This window comes from Lipotes vexillifer, unplaced genomic scaffold (genome assembly GCF_000442215.2).
Source record: "Lipotes vexillifer unplaced genomic scaffold, Lipotes_vexillifer_v1.1 scaffold490, whole genome shotgun sequence".
Lineage (NCBI taxonomy): Eukaryota > Metazoa > Chordata > Mammalia > Artiodactyla > Lipotidae > Lipotes > Lipotes vexillifer.
In genome coordinates this window covers 3,719,594-3,741,981 of record NW_006796397.1, presented here as the reverse complement: position 1 = coordinate 3,741,981, position 22,388 = coordinate 3,719,594, and the positions used below count along the sequence as shown (strand labels likewise).

Sequence of the window (22,388 nt, the reverse complement as noted above, 5' to 3'; positions counted from 1 at the left end):
CAGACGCGCAGGCTCAGTAGTTGTGGCTCACGGGCCTAGCTGCTCGGTGGCATGTGGGATCTTCCCAGACCAGGGCTTGAACCCGTGTTCCCTGCATTGGCAGGCAGATTCTCAGCCACTGCGCCACGAGGGAAGCCCTTACCATGTTTTAACTAAGAAATTCTTTTCATCCCTTTAGGAGCATCTTCCAGAGCTCTTTGTGCATTTTCAGTCTCAGAGTTTTCATACCTCAATGTATGCATCATCTTGGTTTCTGACTATCTTCCTTACGACTTTTCCACTACCAATTGCAACAAGGATATTTGATATCTTTATGTCTGAGGTGAGTTAATGGGCAGACTGAGCAAGGGAAATCATTGGGTTAATGAGAGCTGGGCAATGAGGCCAACGATAAAGGAGAACCATGTGCTCCATGCTAAACTGCTTACCTGGATAATCTCATTTAATCCTTTATCAACCCTATCAGTACTATTCATCTCCCCATTTGATAGATGATAGATGAGAGATTAGGAAGCTGATATTTAGAGAAAGATTAAGTAGCTCGTCAATGGACACATAAGTGGTATGGTAACCAGGATTCAGATGTAGGCATTCAAAGTCTGGAGCCCACACTCTTAATCAGACCTCTGTTTCACCTCCTTTTTGATTTAGTGAGAATTAGTGAGGGGTAAAATCTACCTTACAGTCAATATTGTTGCAATGTATCTGTTAACCAAAGAGGAAGAAGTAATGAGTATAATTAAGTTTCTTCTATCCCATGAACACCTTGCAGGCAGTCCTTCTAATTGTCAGTGATATGTAGTAGTGATCCTTTGTCTTGAATATTTTGAGTGAGAAGGTAGGAAGGTAAGGATAGGTGATCAGTGATAGAGAGCACCTAAGAATATTATTAATTGTTATTAATTACATCTTGGGAAGATCAGTTTGTATAATGTAGCTAAGTTGGGTTAGTCTGGAGCCAGCAAGCTATGATTCATGTACTGATTTCTTCTGGTTTGCGTGCCAAATCTGTCCTTCCACTTATTTCTGTAAATAAAGTTTCTTGGAACATAGCCGTGACCATTTGTTGATGTGATGTCTGTGTCTGCTTTTGAGCTGCAGTGGCAGGGTTGATTATTTGTGACAGCAACAGGTGGGGCTCATAAAGCCTAAAACATTTGTTCTCCAACTTTTTACAGAAAATGTGTGTGCACCTCTGTTTAGATACCTAAATGTTTACCTTAGTATTCTTTTGAATGATTAGTTTTTGTTTTGGAAGAATAAGACAAATTTGACTTTATAATTTGATTCCTCAGGGTTTAGAAATTGTGTTTCGGGTAGGATTAGCAGTTCTTCAAATGAATCAGGCAGAACTGATGCAACTCGACATGGAAGGCATGTTACAGGTAAGCCAGGCCATGATTTCTTGAATGTCTCTAGATTTTATATTAATTAATTGATAATAAATGGTACTAAGTCATTCTTATGTTTTTCTTCTATTGTATTTTAGCACTTTCAGAAGGTGATTCCACATCAGTTTGATGGTGGTACAGACAAATTAATCCAGGCAGCTTACCAAGTCAAGTATAACTCAAAAAAAATGAAAAAGTAAGTATTTTATATTTTGTTTTTTTAGTTATGGGGGTTTGTTGATGCATTTAGGAAATTAAATGGAAGAAGCAAAACATTCTAGTGGTGAGTGCAGATTTCCTCCTCATTTTATAGAGCTGTAATGTTTTATTTGGTGGTATTGGTTTCAGTATAACCTAAATTTAATATTGGAATTTCATAGTGCTCTAGTGGTGCATGGGATTATTGTGTATTACTTTTAAAACTCCCCTTCCCATTCCACATTGATTAGAATTAGGAACCTGGTAAGTGTATATATGTGAGTGTGCTGTTATTTTAGAAACTGCTTTTATGGTGTGGTCTAAGTCACTGACCTTCTTTTCCTCTTCGTTGATCCCAGTTTATCATTTAAGTTCAAGATTAGCATAACCAGCAAGATAGGCATGAGGTATGCATTAAGTTAAAATTTTGTTTACTGTGTATAACTTTCTAGTGAAACTTTTCTTTGAATATATTTCATAAAAGTTCAAGATATGCAGTGTTGGCCTGTAAAGGTTAATTTTTGAAATATGATAAAGGTGTTAGTTAAGAAAAACAGCTCTTACTCTTCTAGCTTCCAGCAATTAAATAAATCTTAGCCTGAGGTCATTGTTAGCATTCCTGACACTTGTTCTCAGTATCACAGCTGCTGCAAGGTGAAATTACATTAACATGTACAACGTATTCCCATGGAGATTCCTACTCCAGAAAGTATATTAGAATATGAGTAAGAATTATGTTATTAAAATTAGTTGGCTCTAATTTGAAAAAAGACAATTTATCATATTCAGCTATTATTGTTAATAAATTACCTGTGAAATTTCTAATAACCAGTCACATCACACCATCATTTTGAGACATTACTGACTGAAAAGCTGTTCTGTTCTATAATTGATAAAATCTTAGGAGCCATCTCAATTTCTGCCTGTTGACCTTAATTTAAAAATACTTCATTGGGACTTCCCTGGTGGCGCACTGGTTAGGAATCCGCCTGCCAATGCAGGGGACACAGGTTCGATCCCTGGTCTGGGAAGATCCCACATGCCATGGAGAGCAACTAAGCCTGTGTGCCACAACTACTGAAGCCTGCATGCCTAGAGCTTATGCTCCGCAACAAGAGAAGCCAACGCAATGAAAAGCCCACACACTGCCACGAAGAGTAGCCCCTGCTCGCTGCAACTAGAGAAAGCCCATGCGCAGCAAAGAAGACCCAGTGCAGCCAAAAATCAATAAATCAATAAATGAATAAATAAATTTATTAGAAAAAAACTTTATTGCTAAGAATTGCTAATCATCATTTGAGCCTTCATCAAGTTGTAATCTTTTTTACAATAGTAACATCAAAGATCACTGATTATAGATCACCGTAACAAATATGCTTCTGTTTTCTTTCCCTTCCTTTTTTTTTCTTTTGTTGGTACTTCCCTTCCTTTTCTATTGCAGTATCTACTTCTTACTGCATTGACTACTTCTTAGTGGTTAGTAGTTGTTTATGCATATTCTGGAGAATAATACTTTATCGGTATTCAAAGATGAGTGTCATCCATTTCTACTAAGTATCACTCTCAGAATGTAATGAACTTAGACTTGGACCTGGCTCTGAAGAAGGTTCAAATTTCCTGTGGGTAGGATGGTGGCAGAACAGAATTAAATAGCCTATTACATTTACAGTCTGGTAGATGTCAATATAACATGTTATTAATATAACATGTAAGAGATGCCTAAACTATGTGTCTTTAAACTGCATACACAGTCTAGTCTGTTGGGGCCCAGGAAAATGTTCAGAGCATGGTAACTAGATTTTCATTCTTTCCTAACTTATATCTGCCCTGATAATATTCCTATGGTAGAGGTATTTTTACTGAGTTCAAGCTTGTAGTACTCGCCACACGACAGACCAATAAATCGAGAGACATGGTGTTGGGGCAAGGAATAGTGACTTTATTTGCAAAGCCAGAAGACCAGGAAGATGGTGGACTGGTGTCCCAGTGAACCATTTTACCCAAGTTAGGATTTAGGTCTCTTTAATACTAAAAGGGGAGAGTGTGTAGCTGGTTGTTGTAGACTTCTTGGTGCCAGAATCCTTTGTTTTTCCAGTTGTCCACCTGAGTCTAGCCACAATGTTCCTATCAACCCTCAACAAAACAAATGTTGTTCTCTGTTCTGCAACTTTTTATCTCTGTATGAATGGAAAAGTGTTATATTGATACTTTTAAAGATCAAGCCTGGGAGGCAGAGCCTTGAGAATGGGCTCTCATGTATATTTTAGGCTATAGGCAACATCCTTTTACAAAGGTGCAGAGCCAGCATAACTAAGAACAGGCAACAGAGCTCAAAGTTTAGAGCTAAAGGAATAGATCCAATATGGAGTCAGGTTTGTTCTTTGTTACAGTATCTTTGTTCTCCTTTCTAGCTCCCCTTTTACAATCTGCCTTCTACCACTTTATAAAAGTAAGGCAAACCTGTCACTCCAATTCTTACTGTGGTACATTACTTTGGGATATAAAAATCTCTGGGGTACCAAACAAAAGGGACAATTTCAGAATGCCTTGCTACAGAAGGAGTGTGCCCTTAGAGAACAAAGCAAGAAAAATCAAATGGAGCAGCTTCTTATTTCATCCAGCTGACAAATGCTTGGCAAGCTTGCCTTATCTTGCTTATAGTTAGAATTGAAAAATAGAATGGTGGTTATGGGGTTATGTATTCACATATACTTATTTGAGTTGAAAAAGAACATGAACTTTAGTGATAGAGAAAGTAAATATGATATGACTCATTGGTTTAGTAACAGTGACTGCCTTTGCTGCTTAGGTTATAGAGTAGACATCCATAAATCGAATAAGTCTCATTTAAAGTTGTAGTGAAAAAATTTAAGCATATATAAATCACATCTTTTGCAACTGTATGCACTTAGGTAACAAAAATTTTTTAGACTTCTTTAAAATATATAAGGGGCAACATTCTTTTAGCAGGTACATGAGAAAAAAAAGTTGAAGACCACTGACATGGTTGGATAGGAGGATGGCAGAAGATGAAGATTCAGGTTGTTTTCTTTTCTTTTTTTTTTTTTTTTTTTTTACAGAAGATGTTGGGGGTAAGGAGTTTATTAATTAATTAATTTATTTTTGCTGTGTTGGGTCTTCGTTTCTGTGCGAGGGCTTTCTCTAGTGGCAAGCGGGGGCCACTCTTCATTGCGGTGCGCAGGCCTCTCACTATTGCAGCCTTGCTTGCGGAGCACAGGCTCCAGACGCGCAAGCTCAGTAGTTGTGGCTCACGGGCCCAGTTGCTCCGCGGCATGTGGGATCCTCCCAGACCAGGGCTCGAACCCTTGTCCCCTGCATTAGCAGGCAGGTTCTTAACCACTGCACCACCAGGGAAGCCCTCAGGTTGTTTTCTGAAGGAGAGGGCACCAGAGTATAGTTTTAAAGAACTTATGTTTCCAGTTGCTGGGGTTAAATGATGACTACAGAGAGGGAGTTCCTCCTTTGTGGAACTTACAGAAGTGCAGAAGACTGACTTTGAGATATAAAAACCTCTGGAGTTCCAAACAAAAGGTACAATTTCAGAATGACTTGCCCCAGAAGGAGTGTGCCCTGAGAAAGCAAAGCGAGAAAAATCAAATGGAGCAGCTTCTGAATAAATATACAGTATCATGTCCATCAGTGGCAGTGCCATGAAGGAAAACTAAAGGAGGATGAAGGACATGGAAGTGATGGGGTGCTTTTTTTAGATAGAAAACTCAGGATAGGGCACACAGACTGATAAAGCACCATTTGAGCAGACAGCTGAAGGAAGTGAGAGAGGGAGCCATGTGATTATCTGGGCAAGTATATTTCATGCTGAGAGAGCAGTAAATGTAATGAATGAAATAAGAATGATTGATATGTTTAAGAACAGTAAAAAGCCAGTGTGACTGTACCGTAGGCAAATGGGAGTGTAATAGGCAGTGAAGTTTGAAACGTGGTGGGAACCTAGGGGTATTTAAAGCTGTGCTGTCCTGTATGGTAGCCACTACCTGTATGTGGCTATTTAAATAGAATTAAAGATTCATTAAATCAGTTCTATTAGCCATGTTTCAACTGCTCACTAATCACTGACATGTGGTTTAGAGGTTTCTTTAAGATATGAATGTTGCAAGCAAGCAGTCTTAGCCTTTGGCTTCTTTTGTTGTAATTTTTATTTTGGTATACTTTTAAACTTTTTTAAAAAGTTACAAATATACCTCAAGGAACTCCCTTATGCCACTTATCCAAATTCACCAATTGTTTACATTTTGCCGCATTTGTTTTATTTCCCCCTACACACATACATGCATATATATAAATAAAATAATATGTGTGTGTGTGTGTAAGTAAAATCCATATCCATTATTTTTGGGAGGACACATTTTAGAGTAAGTTGAGATATTGTGCCCTTTTTCCTTAAATACTTGAATATGTACTTCCTAAGAACAGAGCTTTTTTTTTTTTTTAAACCGAAGTCAGCAGTTAATCAAAATCAGGAAATTATCATAGATATAATAGTATTCTAATCCATAAAAGAAGTTCAGATTTTACCACTTGTCCCAGTAATATTCCTTACAACAATCTCCTCCTCCCATCCCCAACTTCTACCCACTCCCCACCCTTAATCCCTTACCCCCTGGGTCCTGTATCCACTCCAGACCCTCCAGGATCATGTATTGCAATTTGTTTATTTCTTTATTTATTTAAAGATTTAATTTTATTTATTTTTGGCTGTGTTGGGTCTTCATTGCTGCATGCGGGCTTTCTCTACTTGCAGCGAGTGGGGGCTACTCTTCGTTGTGGTGCGCAGACTTCTTGCGGTGGCTTCTCGTGTTGTGGAGCACGGGCTCTAGGCATGCTGGCTTCAGTAGTTGCAGCACGCAGGCTCAGTAGTTGTGGTGCATGGGCTTAGTTGCTCCACAACTTGTGGGATCTTCCCAGACCAGGGCTCGAACCCATGTCCCCTGCATTGGCAGGTGGATTCTTAACCACTGTGCCACCAGGGAAGTCCTGTGTATTGCATTAAGTCTTCCATGTTTGTATTGTAAATAGTGTCGGTTCAGTCTCTTTTAATCTGAAATGCTCTCTCAATGCTTTGTGTTTCTTGACCTTGATATATTTGAAGAGTACAGGCTAGTTATTTTGTAGAAGATCCGACAATTTCGGTTTATCTAACATTTCCTCATTATTAGATTCAGGTTGCACATTTTTGGCAGGTATACCAATAATATTGTGTCTTCTCATCAATCTTGGCTTGTCTCAATATTGATGATGTTACCTTTTTAAAAAAAATCAATTATTTATTTTTAAATTTTTATTGAAATATAGTTGATTTACAATGTTGTGTTAGTTTCAGGTGTACAGCAAAGTGATTCAGATATATATATATATATATATATATATATATATATATATATACACACACACATGCACACACATATATATATATGTGTATATATATATATATTCTTTTTTTACATTCTCTTCCATTATAGGTTATTACAAGATATTGAGTATAGTTCTCTGTGCTATACAGTAGGTCCATGTTGGTTATCTATTTTATGTATAGTAATGTGTATATTTTAATCCCAAACTCCTAATTTATTCTCCCCGCTTTGGTAACCATAAGTTTGTTTTCTATGTCTGTGAGTCTGTTTCTGTTTTATAAATAAGTTCATTTGTATCATTTTTTTATATTGCACATACAAGCAATATCATATGCTATTTGCCTTTCTCTGGCTTACTTCAGTTCACTTAGTATGATAATCTTTATGTCCATCCATGTTGCTGCAAATGGCATTATTCCATTCTTTTTTAAGGCTGAGTAATAGTCCATAGTGTGTATATTACTACATCTTCTTTATCCATTTATCTGTTAATGGACACTTAGGTTTCTTCCATGTCTTGTATTGTAAATAATGCTGCTATGAACATTGGGGTGCATGTATCTTTTCAGCTTATGTTTTTCTCCAGATATATGCCCAGGAGTGGGATTGCAGGATCATATGGTAGCTCTACTTTTACTTTTTTAAGGAAGATGATGTTAGCTTTGATCACTTGGTTAATAAGGTGATGTCTGCCAGATTTCACTACTATAAAGTTATTATTTTGTCTTTTATGAGTAAGTAATTTGTGTCCACTCCCTCATTCCTTCCTTATTAATTGGCACTCTAGTATAAGGAAGAGGTTTCCATTCTTTTTTTATCTCTTTGCTTGCTTGGTTGCTTATTTATTTATTTATATCTGTGTGAATCCACTGAGTCTTATTATTATTTTTTAAATTAAGAACTACTAGGTGGTTTTCAGACTGTTTTTTGAGAAGCCCTGATTTTTTTTTAATTAATTAATTTATTTGTTTTTATTTTTTGGCTGTGTTGGGTCTTTGTTGCTGCACATGGGCTTTCTCTAGTTGAGGCAAGTGGGGGCTACTCTTCGTTGTGGTGCGCAGGCTTCTCATTGCGGTGGCTTCTTTTGTTGTGGAGCACGGGCTTCAGTAGTTGTAGCGCGTGGGCTCAGTAGTTGTGGCTCACGGACTCTAGAGTGCGGGCTCAGTAGTTGTGGCGCATGGGCTTAGTTGCTCCACAGCATGTGAGATCTTCCAGGACCAGGGCTCGAACCCATGTCCCCTGCATTGAAAGGCCAATTCTTAACCACTGTGCCACCAGGGAAGTCCCCCCAAAATACCACTCTGGTAATAGTGTTTAGAAAAGATTGAGTTAAGAAACTGGCAAGTAGCAAGAACAATTAAAAGATTCCTCTAGTAATTTAGATAAGCCACAACAAAGGCCTAAAAACACTACCAGTGAAGGGAGAGGGAGGTAGCTTTGCAGCTACTTGGAATTAGGCTTGCAGAAACCTGATCATACCTCAGCCAGGTGATCAAGGTCAACATCAACAGTGGTATCCTGTTGATAGATTATACCTTTGATGAAAATGGGACTTACCTCTGTGGTCTTCCTCCCCCAAAACCCATAATACCAATATAATCATGAGCAAAGCATGAGACAAATCCCAGTTGAGGGACATTCTACAGAATACCTGATGACCAGTACTCCTCAAACTGTCAGGGTCATCAAAAACTTGGAAAGTCTGAGAAACTGTCCTAACCATGGGACTTTAAGAAGACGTGACAGCTAAATGTAGTGTGGTATCCTGGATGGGATCCTAGAGTAGAAAAAGAACATTAGCCTAAAACTTTGGAAACCTGAACAAAATATGGACTTTAGTTGTTAATAATGTATTAATATTGGTTCATTAATTGTCATAAATGTACTATACTAATGTAAGGTTTAAACCTAGGAGAAACTGGGGATGGGGTTTATAGAAACTCTACTCCCCTAATTATTTTGTAAATCTAAAACCGTTCTAAAAAATAAAGTTTATTTAAAAAAATTATCAGTGCAGATGAAAAAGTAATACTGAATTTTAGAGCAGTGTTAAGGTGGTTGAATTGAACATGCTTGATGACTGAATTGGGAATCAAGGATTAAATGATAACTCATAGTGTTTTGTTTTAGGTTTGTGAATGAGTAATGATGACATTTATCACAATACATTACAAAATATCTGCTTCACAGTAGTCATTTGTGAAGGCTGTAAGGTTATTTCAATAGTGCAGCCATTGTTCAAAATGTTTCGCACTTTCTTAGAATCAAAATTTTTTTGAATATCCTGTATTCTTTTAGACATACCAAAGTAAGAGACATAGCAGTGTAGCAGTTAAGGGTGTGACCTTAGGCAAGTTTCTCCTTCTTTCTAAGCCTCAAAATTGGCATATTACATAGTCACTGTGGACAGAAGATTGTGAAAAGATGGCAGAGTAGGAAGCACCAGGAATCTGTCTGCCACCTAGACAGTATTTGCACTGGTAGAATCTGTCTGATGTTAACTATTTTGGAACTCTGAAGTCTATTGAAGACTTATAACTTCTAGGGGTAGGCATGGTAAATTGCAGTTAATTTGATCAGTTCAGCTCTTAGCACATTACCCATTCTCTATCCCTTAGCCACTGACAGGCAGCTGTGCTTGTATTCCTGGAACAGCCTGCATGCAGCTTATGGGAGTCAGGGTGGGCAAAAAAGACCATGTCCTCCACATATTGGGGATCTGTGCTCTGATTCCTGATCACTGTTTTTGATCGGACAGGTGCAAAGAAGTTATTGTTGCACATCTCCCCATTGATGTCGCACCTCTCTCCACTGTTGTTGCACCTCTTCCTCTGGCTGAAGAGACTGCCCAGAGATTTAAAGGGCTCGTGCCCTTTTCTCCCCTTCATTTTTTTCTTTTTCCGCTTTTGGGAGCCAGACACAAAAGACTAGGACGTTCAAAAACAACTGCATATATGGAGAAAATTGAAACGTGACTGTGCATGCCCAAGGGAGAGCCTCAGAAAAGACCTACGGATACCAAAAGTTTACAGCTCAGGTTGGTCATCAACACAGAGACAGCCTATAACAACCAAAAAGACAAAAACAGGGCTTCCCTGGTGGCGCAGTGGTTGAGAGTCCGCATGCTGATGCAGGGGACACGGGTTCGTGCCCCTGTCCGGGAAGATCCCACATGCCGCAGAGCGGCTGGGCCCATGAGCCTGCGCGTCCAGAGACTGTGCTCTGCAACGGGAGAGGCCACAACAGTGAGAGGCCCGCATACCGAAAAAAAAAAAGACAAAAACAATAACAAAAAACCCTCCAGCAAATCCTGGGGAGGGGGAGAATCTGATTTTCAGAGTTACCACATTACTAGATTCAAATGTCTAGTTTTCAACAGCAACAAAATCAAGGCATGTAAAGAAACAGGAAAATATGGCCCATTCACAGGAAGAAAATAAACTGTATCTGAAGGAAACTTCATGGCATATTTGGTAGATAGAGACTTTAAAAGATGCTCAAAGAGGGCTTCCCTGGTGGCGCAGTGGTTGAGAGTCTGCCTGCCGATGCAGGGGACACGGGTTTGTTCCCTGATCCGGGAAGATCCCACATGCTGCGGAGCGGCTAGGCCTGTGAGCCATGGCCGCTGAGCCTGCGCATCCGGAGCCTGTGCTCCGCAACGGGAGAGGCCACAACAGTGAGAGGCCCGCGTACCGCAAAAAACAAAAAACAAAAAAAACAAAAAACAAAAAAAAGATGCTCAAAGAAATAAAGGAAGCTGTGGGAAAAGTAACAAAGATGTATGAACAAAATGGAAATATCAGTAAAGGGATAGGAAATCTAAAAAGAAACCAAAAAGAAATTCTGGATCTGAAAAGTACAATAACTGAAATGAAAAGTTCACTAGAGTGATTGAAAGGCAGATTTGAGCAGGTAGAAGAATAAGTGAACCTGAAGATAGGATACTGGAAATAACTGAGTTCGAGGAATAGCAACAACAAAAAAGACCTAAGAAAAATGAACAGAGCCTAAGGGATCTGTGGCATACCATCAAGTAGACCAACATACATATTGTGGGAATCTGAGAAGGTGGGGCGGCGGGATAGAATATTTGAAGAAATAATGGCTGAAAACTTAACAAATTTGTTGAAAGATGAATATAAACATTTAAGAAGCTCATTGAACTCCAAGTAAAGTGGTGTAAGAAAGACCCCACACCAAGACACATTATAATCAGACTTGCAAAAGGCGAAGAGAGAGCAAATCTTGAAGGCAGCAAAAGAGAAGTCAATCATTATGTACATGGGATTCTCAATAAGATTATAAACATACTTCTCATCAGACACTTTGGAGGCCAGAAGACAAGTGGGCCTTTATATCCGAAGTGCTAAAAGGAAAAACAGTCAGGAATCCTGTATCTGGCAAAACTGTCTTTCAAAAGTGAGGGGAAAATCGAGACATTCCCAGGTAAATGAAGGCTAAGCTCATTATCACTAGATCTGCCCTTCAGGAAATACTCATTTCTGCAGGGTGAAATGAAAGGACACTCACGAAACAGTAACTCAAAGTCATCTCACAAAATGAACGTCTTAATTAAGGCAAACACATGGGCAATTATGAAAGCTATTATTAACAACAGTGGATTGTAACTCCACTTTTTGTTTTCTACATGATTTAATAAATTAATACATTTAAAAAAAAGCAATTATTAGTCTGAAAGCTACTAGTATTGTAATTTTTGTTTGTAGCTCCAAATCTTGTTTTCTACATTATTTAGGAGACTAATAGATTTAAAAGAATCATTAGTTTGTGTTTTGGGGCACACAATGTATAAATACATGTTTTTGTGACCAGTAACCAAAAGGGGTGGGAAAGAAGCTATAAAAGAGCAGAGTTCTTGTATATTATTGAAGTTAAGCTGCTATAAATTCAAATTAGAGTATTATAACTTTAGAATGTTAATATAATCTCCATGGAACCACAAAGAAAATAATAATGGAATATATACAATAGGAAATTAGAAAAGAATTTAAGCATTTCACTACAAAAAAACCAACTAAACACTAAAGACAACAATAATGCAGGAAATGAGGGACAAAAAAAGCTACAAGGCATATAGAAAACAAATAGCAAAATGACAGTAAGCCCTTCCTTATCAGTGCTTACTATAAAAGTAAATGAATTAAACTCTCCAAAAGACATAGATTGGCAGAATGGGGAAAACCACATGATCCAACTACATGTTATCTACAGGTGACTCATTTTAGATCCATAGATGCAAATAGATTGAAAGCGAAAGGTTGGGAAAAGATATTCCATGCAAATAGTAAACAAAACAGAGCAGAGGTCGCTATAGTAATGTCAGACAAAACAGACTTTAAATTTTAAAAGTTTCCAAGAGACAAAGACAGGTAGTATATATTAATGAAAGGTTCAATATAGCAATAGGTGTTAAAATTATAAACATTTATACACCAATGACAGACTATCAAAATATATGAAGCAAAAATGGACAGATGAAGTGAGAAATGGACAGTTCTACAGTAGTTGTTGGAGGCTTCAATATCCCACGCTCAGTAATGGATAGAACAACCAGAGAATATAAGTAAGGAAATAGAGGACTCAACACAATAAACCAACTATATTTAATTGGGATACGCAGAACACTCTACCCAATAACAACAACACTATTAAATCTCAGTAGATTTTAAGAGATGTACAAAATATCTTCTCTAGCTGTAACAAGTTGAAGTTAGATATCAATAACAGAAGTAAAACCGGAAACAGCAATTTTTTGGAAATTAAACAACACAGTCTTAAACAACCAGTGGATCAGTGAAAAAGTTTTATTTTTCAGTAGCATCAGAAGAAATACTTAGGAATTAACTTAACCAAGGAGGCAAAAGACTTGTACAGTGAAAACGTCAAAACATTACTGCAAGAAATTAAATATATAAACAAATGGAAACACATCCCATATTCAAGGATTGGAAGACAATCTTAAGATGTCAGTACTACACAAAATGATCTACAGATTCAGTGCAGTCCTTATCAAAATACTGATGACATTTGTTTTGCAGATAGAAAACCCCATTCTAAGATTCATATGGAACCTTAAAGGACCCCAAATAGCCAAAGTAATCTTGAACAAGAAAAACAAAGCTGGAGGACTCACACATCCTGATTTCTAAACTTACTGCAAAGCTACAGTAATCAAAACAGGTTGGCACTGGAATAAAAACAGAAATAAGCCCTTACATACATGATCAAATGATTTTTGTCAAGGATGCTGAGACCATTCAGTATGGAAAGGACTGTCTTTCAACAAATGGTACAGAGAAAACCGGATATCCACGTGCGAAAATATGAAGTTGGAACCTCACCTAACACCGTATGCAAAATTTAAGTCAAAATGGATCAAAGATCTAAATATAAGAACTAAAACTAAAACTCTTAGATGAAAACATAGGGCAAAAGCTTCATGACTTTGGATTTGGCAATGATATCTTGCATATGACACCAATGGCACAGACAACAAAAGAAAAAATAGACAAACTAAAGTTCATGAAAAATTTAAAATTTGGATATTAAGAGGTAAAAATTTTCAGTCACAAAATGAGTCCTCAGTGTGAAATGTACAGTGTGGAGAGTATGGTCAGTAGTTATGTAATAGCTTTGTTAGGTGATCCTTTTGAAATGTATAGAAATGTCAAGTCACTATGTTGTGTACCAGGAACTAACATAGTGTTGAAGGTCAGTTATATTTCAGAAACAAATAAGCTCATAGAAAAAGAGATCAGATTTGTTGTTACTAGAAGTGGGGGCCAAAAGAAGGGGAATTGATAAAGGCAGTCAAAAGGCACAAACTTCCAGTTTTTAGATAAGTAAGTACTGGGGATGTAATGTATAACATGATAAAGATAGGTAACACTGCTGTACATTATATATGAAAGTTGTTAAGAGAGTAAATTCTGAGTTCTCATCACAAGGAAAAAAATTTTTTTTTCTATTTTAAGCCCTAGAGTGGAACAACTTTAATTAAAAAATGTAACAGGTTGGGGCTTCCCTGGTGGCGCAGTGGTTAAGAATCCGCCTGCCAATGCAGGGGACAAGGGTTCAAGCCCTGGTCCGGGAAGTTCCCACATGCCACAGAGCAACAAAGCCCATGCGCCACAACTACTGACCCTGCGCTCTGGAGCCCGCGAGCCACAACTATGGAAGCCTGCATGCCTAGAGCCTGTGCTCCACAACAAGAAAAGCCAACACAATGAGAAGCCTATGCACTGCAACGAAGAGTAGCCTCCGCTTGCCGCAACTAGAGAAAGCACGCAGGCAGCAAGGAAGACCCGAGGCAGCCAAGAATAAATAAAGTAAATAAATAAATTTTTTTAATCTATATGCGGTAATGGATGTTCACTAAACTTATTGTGGTAATAATTCATGATGTATATAAGTCAAATCATTATGCTGTACACCTTAAACTTATATGATGCTGTATGTCAGTTATATCTCAATAAAACTGGAAGAAAACATAAAAATAAAAAATTCAGAGAAGTTCTATCCATTAGAGGCTCATAAAATTTAAAAATAAAATATTACTGTACTTTGAGAAAATTTTTGTATATTCTAAGACACTCAACAGAAAAAGGCAACCCACAGAATGGGAGAAAATGTTTGCAAATCACATATCTGATAAAGGATTAATATCCAGGGCTTCCCTGGTGGTGCAGTGGTTGAGAGTCCGCCTGCCGATGCAGGGGACACGGGTTCGTGCCCCGGTCCAGGAAGATCCCACATGCCACGGAGCGGCTAGGCCCGTGAGACATGGCCGCTGAGCCTGTGCGTCCGGAGCCTGTGCTCCGCAACGGGAGAGGCCACAACAGTGAGAGGCCTGCGTACCGCAAAAAAAAAAAAAAAAAAAAGATTAATATCTAGAATATATAGAGAACTCTTAAAACTCAACAGCCCAAAACTAAACAGCTGGATTAAAAAATGGACAATGGATTTGAATAGACATTTCTCCAAAGAAGAGATATAAATGGTCAGTTAGCACATAAAGAGACGCTCAATGTATGGTATAATATGTGTGAACTATGGGGACATTATGCTAAGTGAAATAAGCCAGTCACAATAGGACAAATACTGTATGATTCCAGTTATATGAGATACTTAGTGTTGTCAGACTCACATAGACAGAATGTAAAAGGGTTGTAGCCAGGGCCTGGTGAGAGGGGGAAATGGGGTGTTATTGTTCCATAGGTACAGAGTTTCAGTTTTATAAGATGAAAAAAGCTGTGGACATGATGGTGGTGATGGCTGCACAACATTATAAATGTATTTAATACCACTGAATTGTACATTTAAAAATAGTTAAGATGGTAAAGTTTGTTATGTGTATTTTACCACAATAAAAAAAATGTTCTGTGAGGTAAATGAAATTATACATAGTAAATAATAGATTCTTGTCCTTTGAGGGAGAACTTGATTTTTAAAAGAAGCTATAAGTTATGTGGGGCCTGGTTATTATTTGGAGGGTTTAACTTGTTATTAACATTTTTGATTGAGAGTAAGGTATAAAAATAATTTGGTAGGACTAATTTTTGGATGGCCGATAATTTTTTAAGATAATTTTGTGTTTATAGTAGAGGTGCAAAAATAGTACCTTGCATTTGTTTGTCATTTCTGTCTCCTACAGTCCGTGACAGTTCTTCAGTCTTTTCTTGTCTTTTCTGACCTTGGCATTTCTGATGCGAGCTGGTCAAATATTTTTTAGAATGTCCTTCAGTTGGGGTTTGATGATTTCTCTTGATTAGATTGAGGATATGCATTATTGGGAAGGATACCACAGAGGTGAGGTGCTGCCTTTCTCAGTACTTTTTAACAGGGTGTGTGTCATGTCAGTATGCATTACTGGTGACGTTAACCTTCATCATTTGGCTGTCTGCTAAGATCCTGTACTATAAATTTACTATTTTTTCCTTTGTAATTAGTAAATATTTGGGGAGAGATACTTTGAGACTGTGCTTATTAAACTTTTACCCACTAATTTTAGCATTCATTCATTTTTCTTGCCTATGGCAGTTATTTATTGTGGAGTTCTAATGGTGATTTTTATATTTGCCTCATTCTTTCTACATTTATTAACTGGAATTTTTTTGTTAGGAAGAGTTCCTTTTCTCCCCTTACAAATTTCTAGTCAAGTTTAGTTAAGATCCAGTTGAACTTTATCAGTGTATTTTAATTTGAGAGGGAAGGGTTTGTGCTTCTTCTGTAAGTTAAGGGCTGAATAGAATCTCTAAACTCAGTTCTCTGGTGCTTTATAGCATTTTACTTTCTAAAGTTTACTTTTGTGTGGTTCTTATATTTGTTATTTTTGAAGTAATTTTTTTTTGTGTGATAACCTGTGTGACTATTGAGATGATTTTTCTGATTTCAAGTATCTCGTCATAAGTTGGGGGAACATAGCAAAATTGTATTTTGTGTTAATATATGGTTTTAAATTTTATAATTTCCGTAACTAGTTTGGAATGAAAGCATACCTTTAACTTTTCTTTTTTTCTTTCTCAGGCTTGAAAAGGAATATACTACAATAAAAACTAAAGAAATGGAAGAACAAGTTGAAATTAAAGTAAGCGTCTTAGGACTTGTAAAAGTACTGAACATAAATTCATTAAAGTCAGTTATTTGGCAATAGATGTTATGTTGATATATTTATTACCTGTTATAAATTTAGCAATGATGTTTGTATTTATTTATTGATAAATTTACCATCCCACTAGATTATAGTTAAAAACAGACATTTCAAAAACTGATCTGAAGTGGTTTTTGTTCTAGTGTGAAAGAAAGCAGCTTCCTTTTTCTGGACTTATTGGTGGGTCATCAGGAGAAAATACTTCTTTGGGGAAGATAATTATCATTTCATTTAAGCATGTTTTAAAAAGTTATAGAGAATATAATCTGTAACATGCTGAGACTAACAGCAGTATAGTATAAAGGAGACCTAATAGAGTAGATCATTGCATTAGAACTAATTATGGCTGCCTTAAAGATGCATAAAGCTTTGACTTATTAAATTTTCTCATTGCTAACCAAAGATTATTTTTGAATTACTGTTCAGAGAAACACGTAGATTTTCAATTTGAAGGACATGTAAATTCCCACGTGTACCTTAAAATTCTTGTTTGTATCCCTGTAGGCCAGAAATTGTTGAGGATCTTTGGCATTGTGTGAGCTGGGTGTTAAGGAAAATTGAATTGGCATTTATGCTGATAGTTCAGGATGGGGATAATGAGTAGAAGCATGAGTTAGTGAAGGAACTCAGTGACTGGCTGATCCAATTCCTTACCTTTTATTTTCCCCCCAACTGCCTGAAAAAAAAAGAAAAGAAAAAAAGAAACAAAAAAACAAATTTATTGAAAGACTCCACTTAAAAAAAAAAAACTGTATATTTGGATGTGTCTGATTTTTTACTTCAACCTGGCAAGACATTTGATGACCATCTTATTTACAATTCCCTACCCGTGTATTAATTTAGCCTTGCTATAAAATAACACTTCCTTACTCACACCCCACATGCCTTTTTACTAGGGAATGGGTTCTGTTAAATTACTACTCTTTCTTACCATAATCCTGCTCAGAAGCCTTCTGGGAGACAGTCTCTTCCCTCATCAACTCTGTCTCGCTTTTATAGATGTTTTATTTCCGTTTCTATCACCTACTCACTATCTGTTGGAAATAGATACTTATACATTTTCTTCAGAGAGAGAGAGGAGGAGAGAAGGAAAAGATCCCTGTGGATGTTTTTCCCTCTTTTTTTTTGTTCTGTCACCCACCTGCTGCTGTACCATTTGCTTTTCTTTTAGGTTCCATGAGTAAGGGTAATATTAAATCATACCCTCCACTTCAACCTACTGAAAGTAAAAAGTACATCATCCTGATGAGTGGGGAGAGAGTATGGGTTATTGCATACCATGAATATTTGGAACTGCAAATCAAGAATCTGAGGATGGGGAAGCCATCCTGTTCATTTCATCATGCTTGTAGTTGCAAAAAATAAAAAAATAAAAATAAATTAACAGTTCTATGAACAATCCTTGCGCTTGAAGAAGTTTTTTTTTTAATTGTCACATGAATGTAGGAATAGCAAAGGCCTTTTCAAAAAGATCTAGCAGACGTTAGCCTATATTTGCAGTTTTTTTCAAATTTTGATTTTTGGGGAAAGTTATAGTTCATATACCTCACAAAATACTTTTGAGTATGTCTTAGGCAAAAACAGATGGCACAAAGTTGTTTATAGAGAAGAATCTGGGGGGAAAAATTTTTAAAAGTTAGTGGAGTGCATTGGGTAAATAAATACGCTGATCTCAGAGATAGTTCCTTTTATAAAATCTTGTTTCCACAGTTCTTTTTTTTTACTCTTGTACCATTTTCATTCCTTTCTTCATTCCTCCTGCCCTCTGAAGGGCAAAGCCAAAACAATTTTTGTGTAACTGTACTTTTTTAACTTCATGTTTGCATATGTCTGATTTTTAAGTTGGACCTGGCAATTCATCTCATTCCCAACCAGAAGACCACCTTATTTACAGTTAATTAGCCATGTATCATGGAGCCTCTCTCTTCATTGGGAAATGTCACTTCCTTATTCAATTCCCTTCCCCTCCCCCAAGGGCCCTTTTACAAGGGAATGAATTCTGTTAAACTAGTACTTTCTTGCCTTGGTTCTCCTCAAAAGCCTTCAGGGAGATAATCTTAAACTGTTCTTTACACAAGTAGTATGATCATAATTATGTGATGTTTTGATATAGAAGTAAAAAATCAGCCTTTGATGCTGTGACATGTGTTTAAGGTTTGACCTTCGGGTCAATGACCTTTACGCTAAGAATTATACCTGTCAGCTCCCTGATCAAGACGGTGACTTTCAAGTATTTTCCATTCCTTCTCTGAAAGTGTTACAGGAAGATTTTGATAATAACGATTTCATACGGTAGATCTTACATTTTACTGTGCGAAATTTTTTGTTAATAGAAACACCTTTGTCAGTATCTTCTTCCAATCTCTTGATGTTCCACCTGAGGGGGGAGGAGGTAAGAAATATTAAAGTTCTAGCTTATATTGGGATAAACCACAAATCTTTAAAAAAAGAAGAGCCTTTATCCCCTACTCTGTTTAAGATAGACATATGAATTTATGTTTAAATTTGTGTTTTGGGGTATAGAGATTTAAGCCCTGTGAAGAGGAGTTAGAAATTCTGACTGGTTTTTAGTCAGAATTTGGATATTTTTTCTTATTTCAAAAATTACGAAATATTCCAGATATGCTGAAAACTAGAGCGTAATATAAAAACATCTGTGTTTTTCACTGCCTAACATAAAAAAACATGACAAGTATTATCTAAGTCATCCAGGAATTATATTGAACAATCAATATAAAGTACTACTACTGACACATTTATTCAACACTTAATATATGAAGGATAATTTACATACATTATCTCCTTTTATTCTTCCAGTAACCTTATGAAAGGGTTCTTTATCTTTCTATGAAGAAACTAAGGATCAGAAAGCTCAAATAATAAGCTAGTGGTCATACTGACAGAAAGTGGTAGAAGTCAAGAGTTTGAACTCTGATTTGGGTTAGTCTTAGACCCATACATGTTCTTCAGTGTATACACACTACCACTTTGCAAGAGAGACTTTAATGTATTGTGATGTAGGAAGGATTTGGATGCCCATTTTTTGTGGCATTAAAAACTTTTCACTAAAAAATGAATAGCTACTTAATAAAATCCAGTGGGGATATAATAGCTTAATTTATTTAAGAAGTCATTCATTTAACAGATATTTACAGTGCCTGCTACATACCCAAACACTGTTCTAGGCACTTGATATGTGTTTATGAAACAGACCAATTCCTGCCCTTGTGGTACTATACTCTAGTATGGAAATCAGACAATAAGTAAAATGTACAGTGTTTTAGATGGGTGAAGTGTTAAACAGAGGAAAAAAATATCTTAGGGAAGGGAAAATAAAATGATAGTGTTCAGATTAAAAGTTTAGAGAAGTTGACCAGGTTACCTTTGAATAAAGACCTGAAGGAAGTGAAGGAGCTAGATATATAAGGAGAGCAGGGTCTGGTCCAGGAGCGTGCTGATGCGGAGTAGTGATGGGACAACATGAAGATGAGGGAAGTGAAAGGAGGTAAGGTGTTGCACATTGCAGATAATGTAGGGAGTTGCTGAACACGTGAAGACTTTAGCTTTTACTCTGGTGAGCCACTGGGGTTTTCAGTAGAGAAGGACAAGATCTGACTTAAGTTTTCAGTGCATCTTCTGGCTGCTGTGTTGAGAGTATATTGCAGGGGGTAAGAGCAGAAGCAGGGATATTAAGTAGAAAGCTGGTGAAGTAATGCAGGCGAGGGGTGGTGGTGGCTTGGACTGAAGTGTTAAGAAATTATTGGATTCTGAATAGGTTTTAAAGGTATAGCTGATTGTGGAGGTGTCAGAGGGACAGAAATCAAGGACTTTGGCCTGAGCAGTTAGAAGAATGCAGTTCCCAGTACCTGCAATGGGAAAGTCTACAGGAGGAATACCAAGAGCCCCAGTTTTGGTTATATTAAGTATGAGATGCCCACGAGCTGTTCAAGTAGCTCCTTGAAATACAGTAAGTCCCCTGTGTATGAATGAGTTCTGTTCAGAGAGTGCGTCTGTAAGTTCAGTTTGTTTGTAAAGTCCAACAGAGTTAGCCTAGGTACCCAACTAACACAGTCGGCTATATAGTACTGTACTGTAATAGATTTATAATGCTTTTCACACAAATGATACATAAAGAAACAAGCAAAAAAATAAACATTTTTAATTTTATAGTACTGTACCTTGAAAAGTACAGTAGTACAGTACCACAGCTGGCATACAGGGGCTGGCTTTAAGTGAACAGGCAAGAAGAATTACTGACTGGAGGAGGGAGAGGAGATGGAAGATGGTAGAGCTGAAGGATTGTCATCAATAAGAGACGGAGGGCAAGCTGCAGTTTTAAGAACGCACGTTCAAATCTTTGAAAGTTCACAACTTGAAGGTTTGTATGTAGGGGACTTTATTTAAAGTTGGAGTTAAGAGAGGACAAGCTGGAAATAAAAATTTGACAGTTATTGACATGATCATATTAAAAGCCATGAGAGTAGATGAGATTACCTGGGGAATGGATATAGATAAAACAGAAGAGTACAAGAATTAAGCCTGAGAGTAAGCCAACATTTAAAAGTTAGGAAGGGGCTTCCCTGGTGGCGCAGTGGTTGGGAGTCCGCCTGCCGATGCAGGGGACACGGGTTCGCGCCCGGTCTGGGAGGATCCCGCATGCCGCGGAGCGGCTGGGCCCGTGAGCCATGGCCGCTGAGCCTGAGCCATGGCCGCTGAGCCTGCGCGTCCGGAGCCTGTGCTCCGCGGCGGGAGAGGCCACAGCAGTGAGAGGCCCGCATACCGCAAAAAAAAAAAAATAAATAAATAAAAGTTAGGAAGACCAAGAGCCAATCAGCAAAGTAGGAGAACACCAGGGAAATATAATGTCCTAGAAGCCAAGAGAAAAGAGTGTTTCAGAAAGAGAGAGCCATTTACTGTGTCAAATGCTAAAGAAAGGGGACTTCCCTGGTGGCACAGTGGTTAAGAATCCGCCTGCCAATGCAGGGGCCACGGGTTCGAGCCCTGGTCTGGGAAGATCCCATATGCCATGGAGCAGCTAAGCCCATGCACCACAACTACTGAGCCTGCTCTGTAGAGCCATGAGCCACAACTACTGAAACCTGTGTGCCCCAACTACTGAAGCCTACGCACCTAGAGCCCATGCTCCACAACAAGACAAGCCAATGCAATGAGAAGCCTGTGCACCGCAACGAAGAGTATCCCCGGCTCAAAAAAAGAATCAACACCAAAACAACCACATCTTATGAGCACACTGCAACTAGAGAGAGCCTGCGTGCAGCAATGAAGACCCAATGCAGCCATAAATAAATAAATAAATAAATAAATAAATAAATTTTTAAAAAAGAGCAAGAGAATGTAAAATATATGGGCAAAAATGTAGGTAAGATGTTGGTTGTGGGATGTTGTGAAGTTCTGTTGTGATTGCTTCAATTTTTTCACTGAAATCAGAAACAAGATTATCATCTGAGAGTGACAGTAGCGTGGAGGGTTGCTGGTTTGAAGACAGAGGAGAAAGTATGAAATAGTGATCTAAGAAGGTGGGAGAAGGAATGCACTAAGGAAACACATTACTCTAGGATGCATTTAGAGTCCAACTGAATTTAGTGGTTGTTAATTGAAATAAACTTTACCGTTTTATTTTTCTTTGGTCATATTTACTGGCTGAGGTGCAGACTCAAGCATTGTCAGTGTGTTGACCCAGACTAGTGGTTTCCTAGGCAAGTATGCTCACTACTAAAG

The 22,388-nt window shown here is 37.7% G+C and overlaps 1 protein-coding gene across 1 annotated transcript in view; it reads left to right on the top strand.

The window, feature by feature from the left end:
• The window catches only part of EVI5 (ecotropic viral integration site 5), a 151,976-nt gene that overhangs the window by 28,505 nt on the left and 101,083 nt on the right, over positions 1-22,388 (top strand). Inside the window, exons 6-9 of the mRNA XM_007468538.1 lie at positions 179-322; positions 1,296-1,385; positions 1,490-1,587; positions 16,526-16,586. Of these exons, the coding sequence (XP_007468600.1) occupies positions 179-322; positions 1,296-1,385; positions 1,490-1,587; positions 16,526-16,586 (393 nt within the window). The remainder of the gene's footprint in view (positions 1-178; positions 323-1,295; positions 1,386-1,489; positions 1,588-16,525; positions 16,587-22,388) is intronic.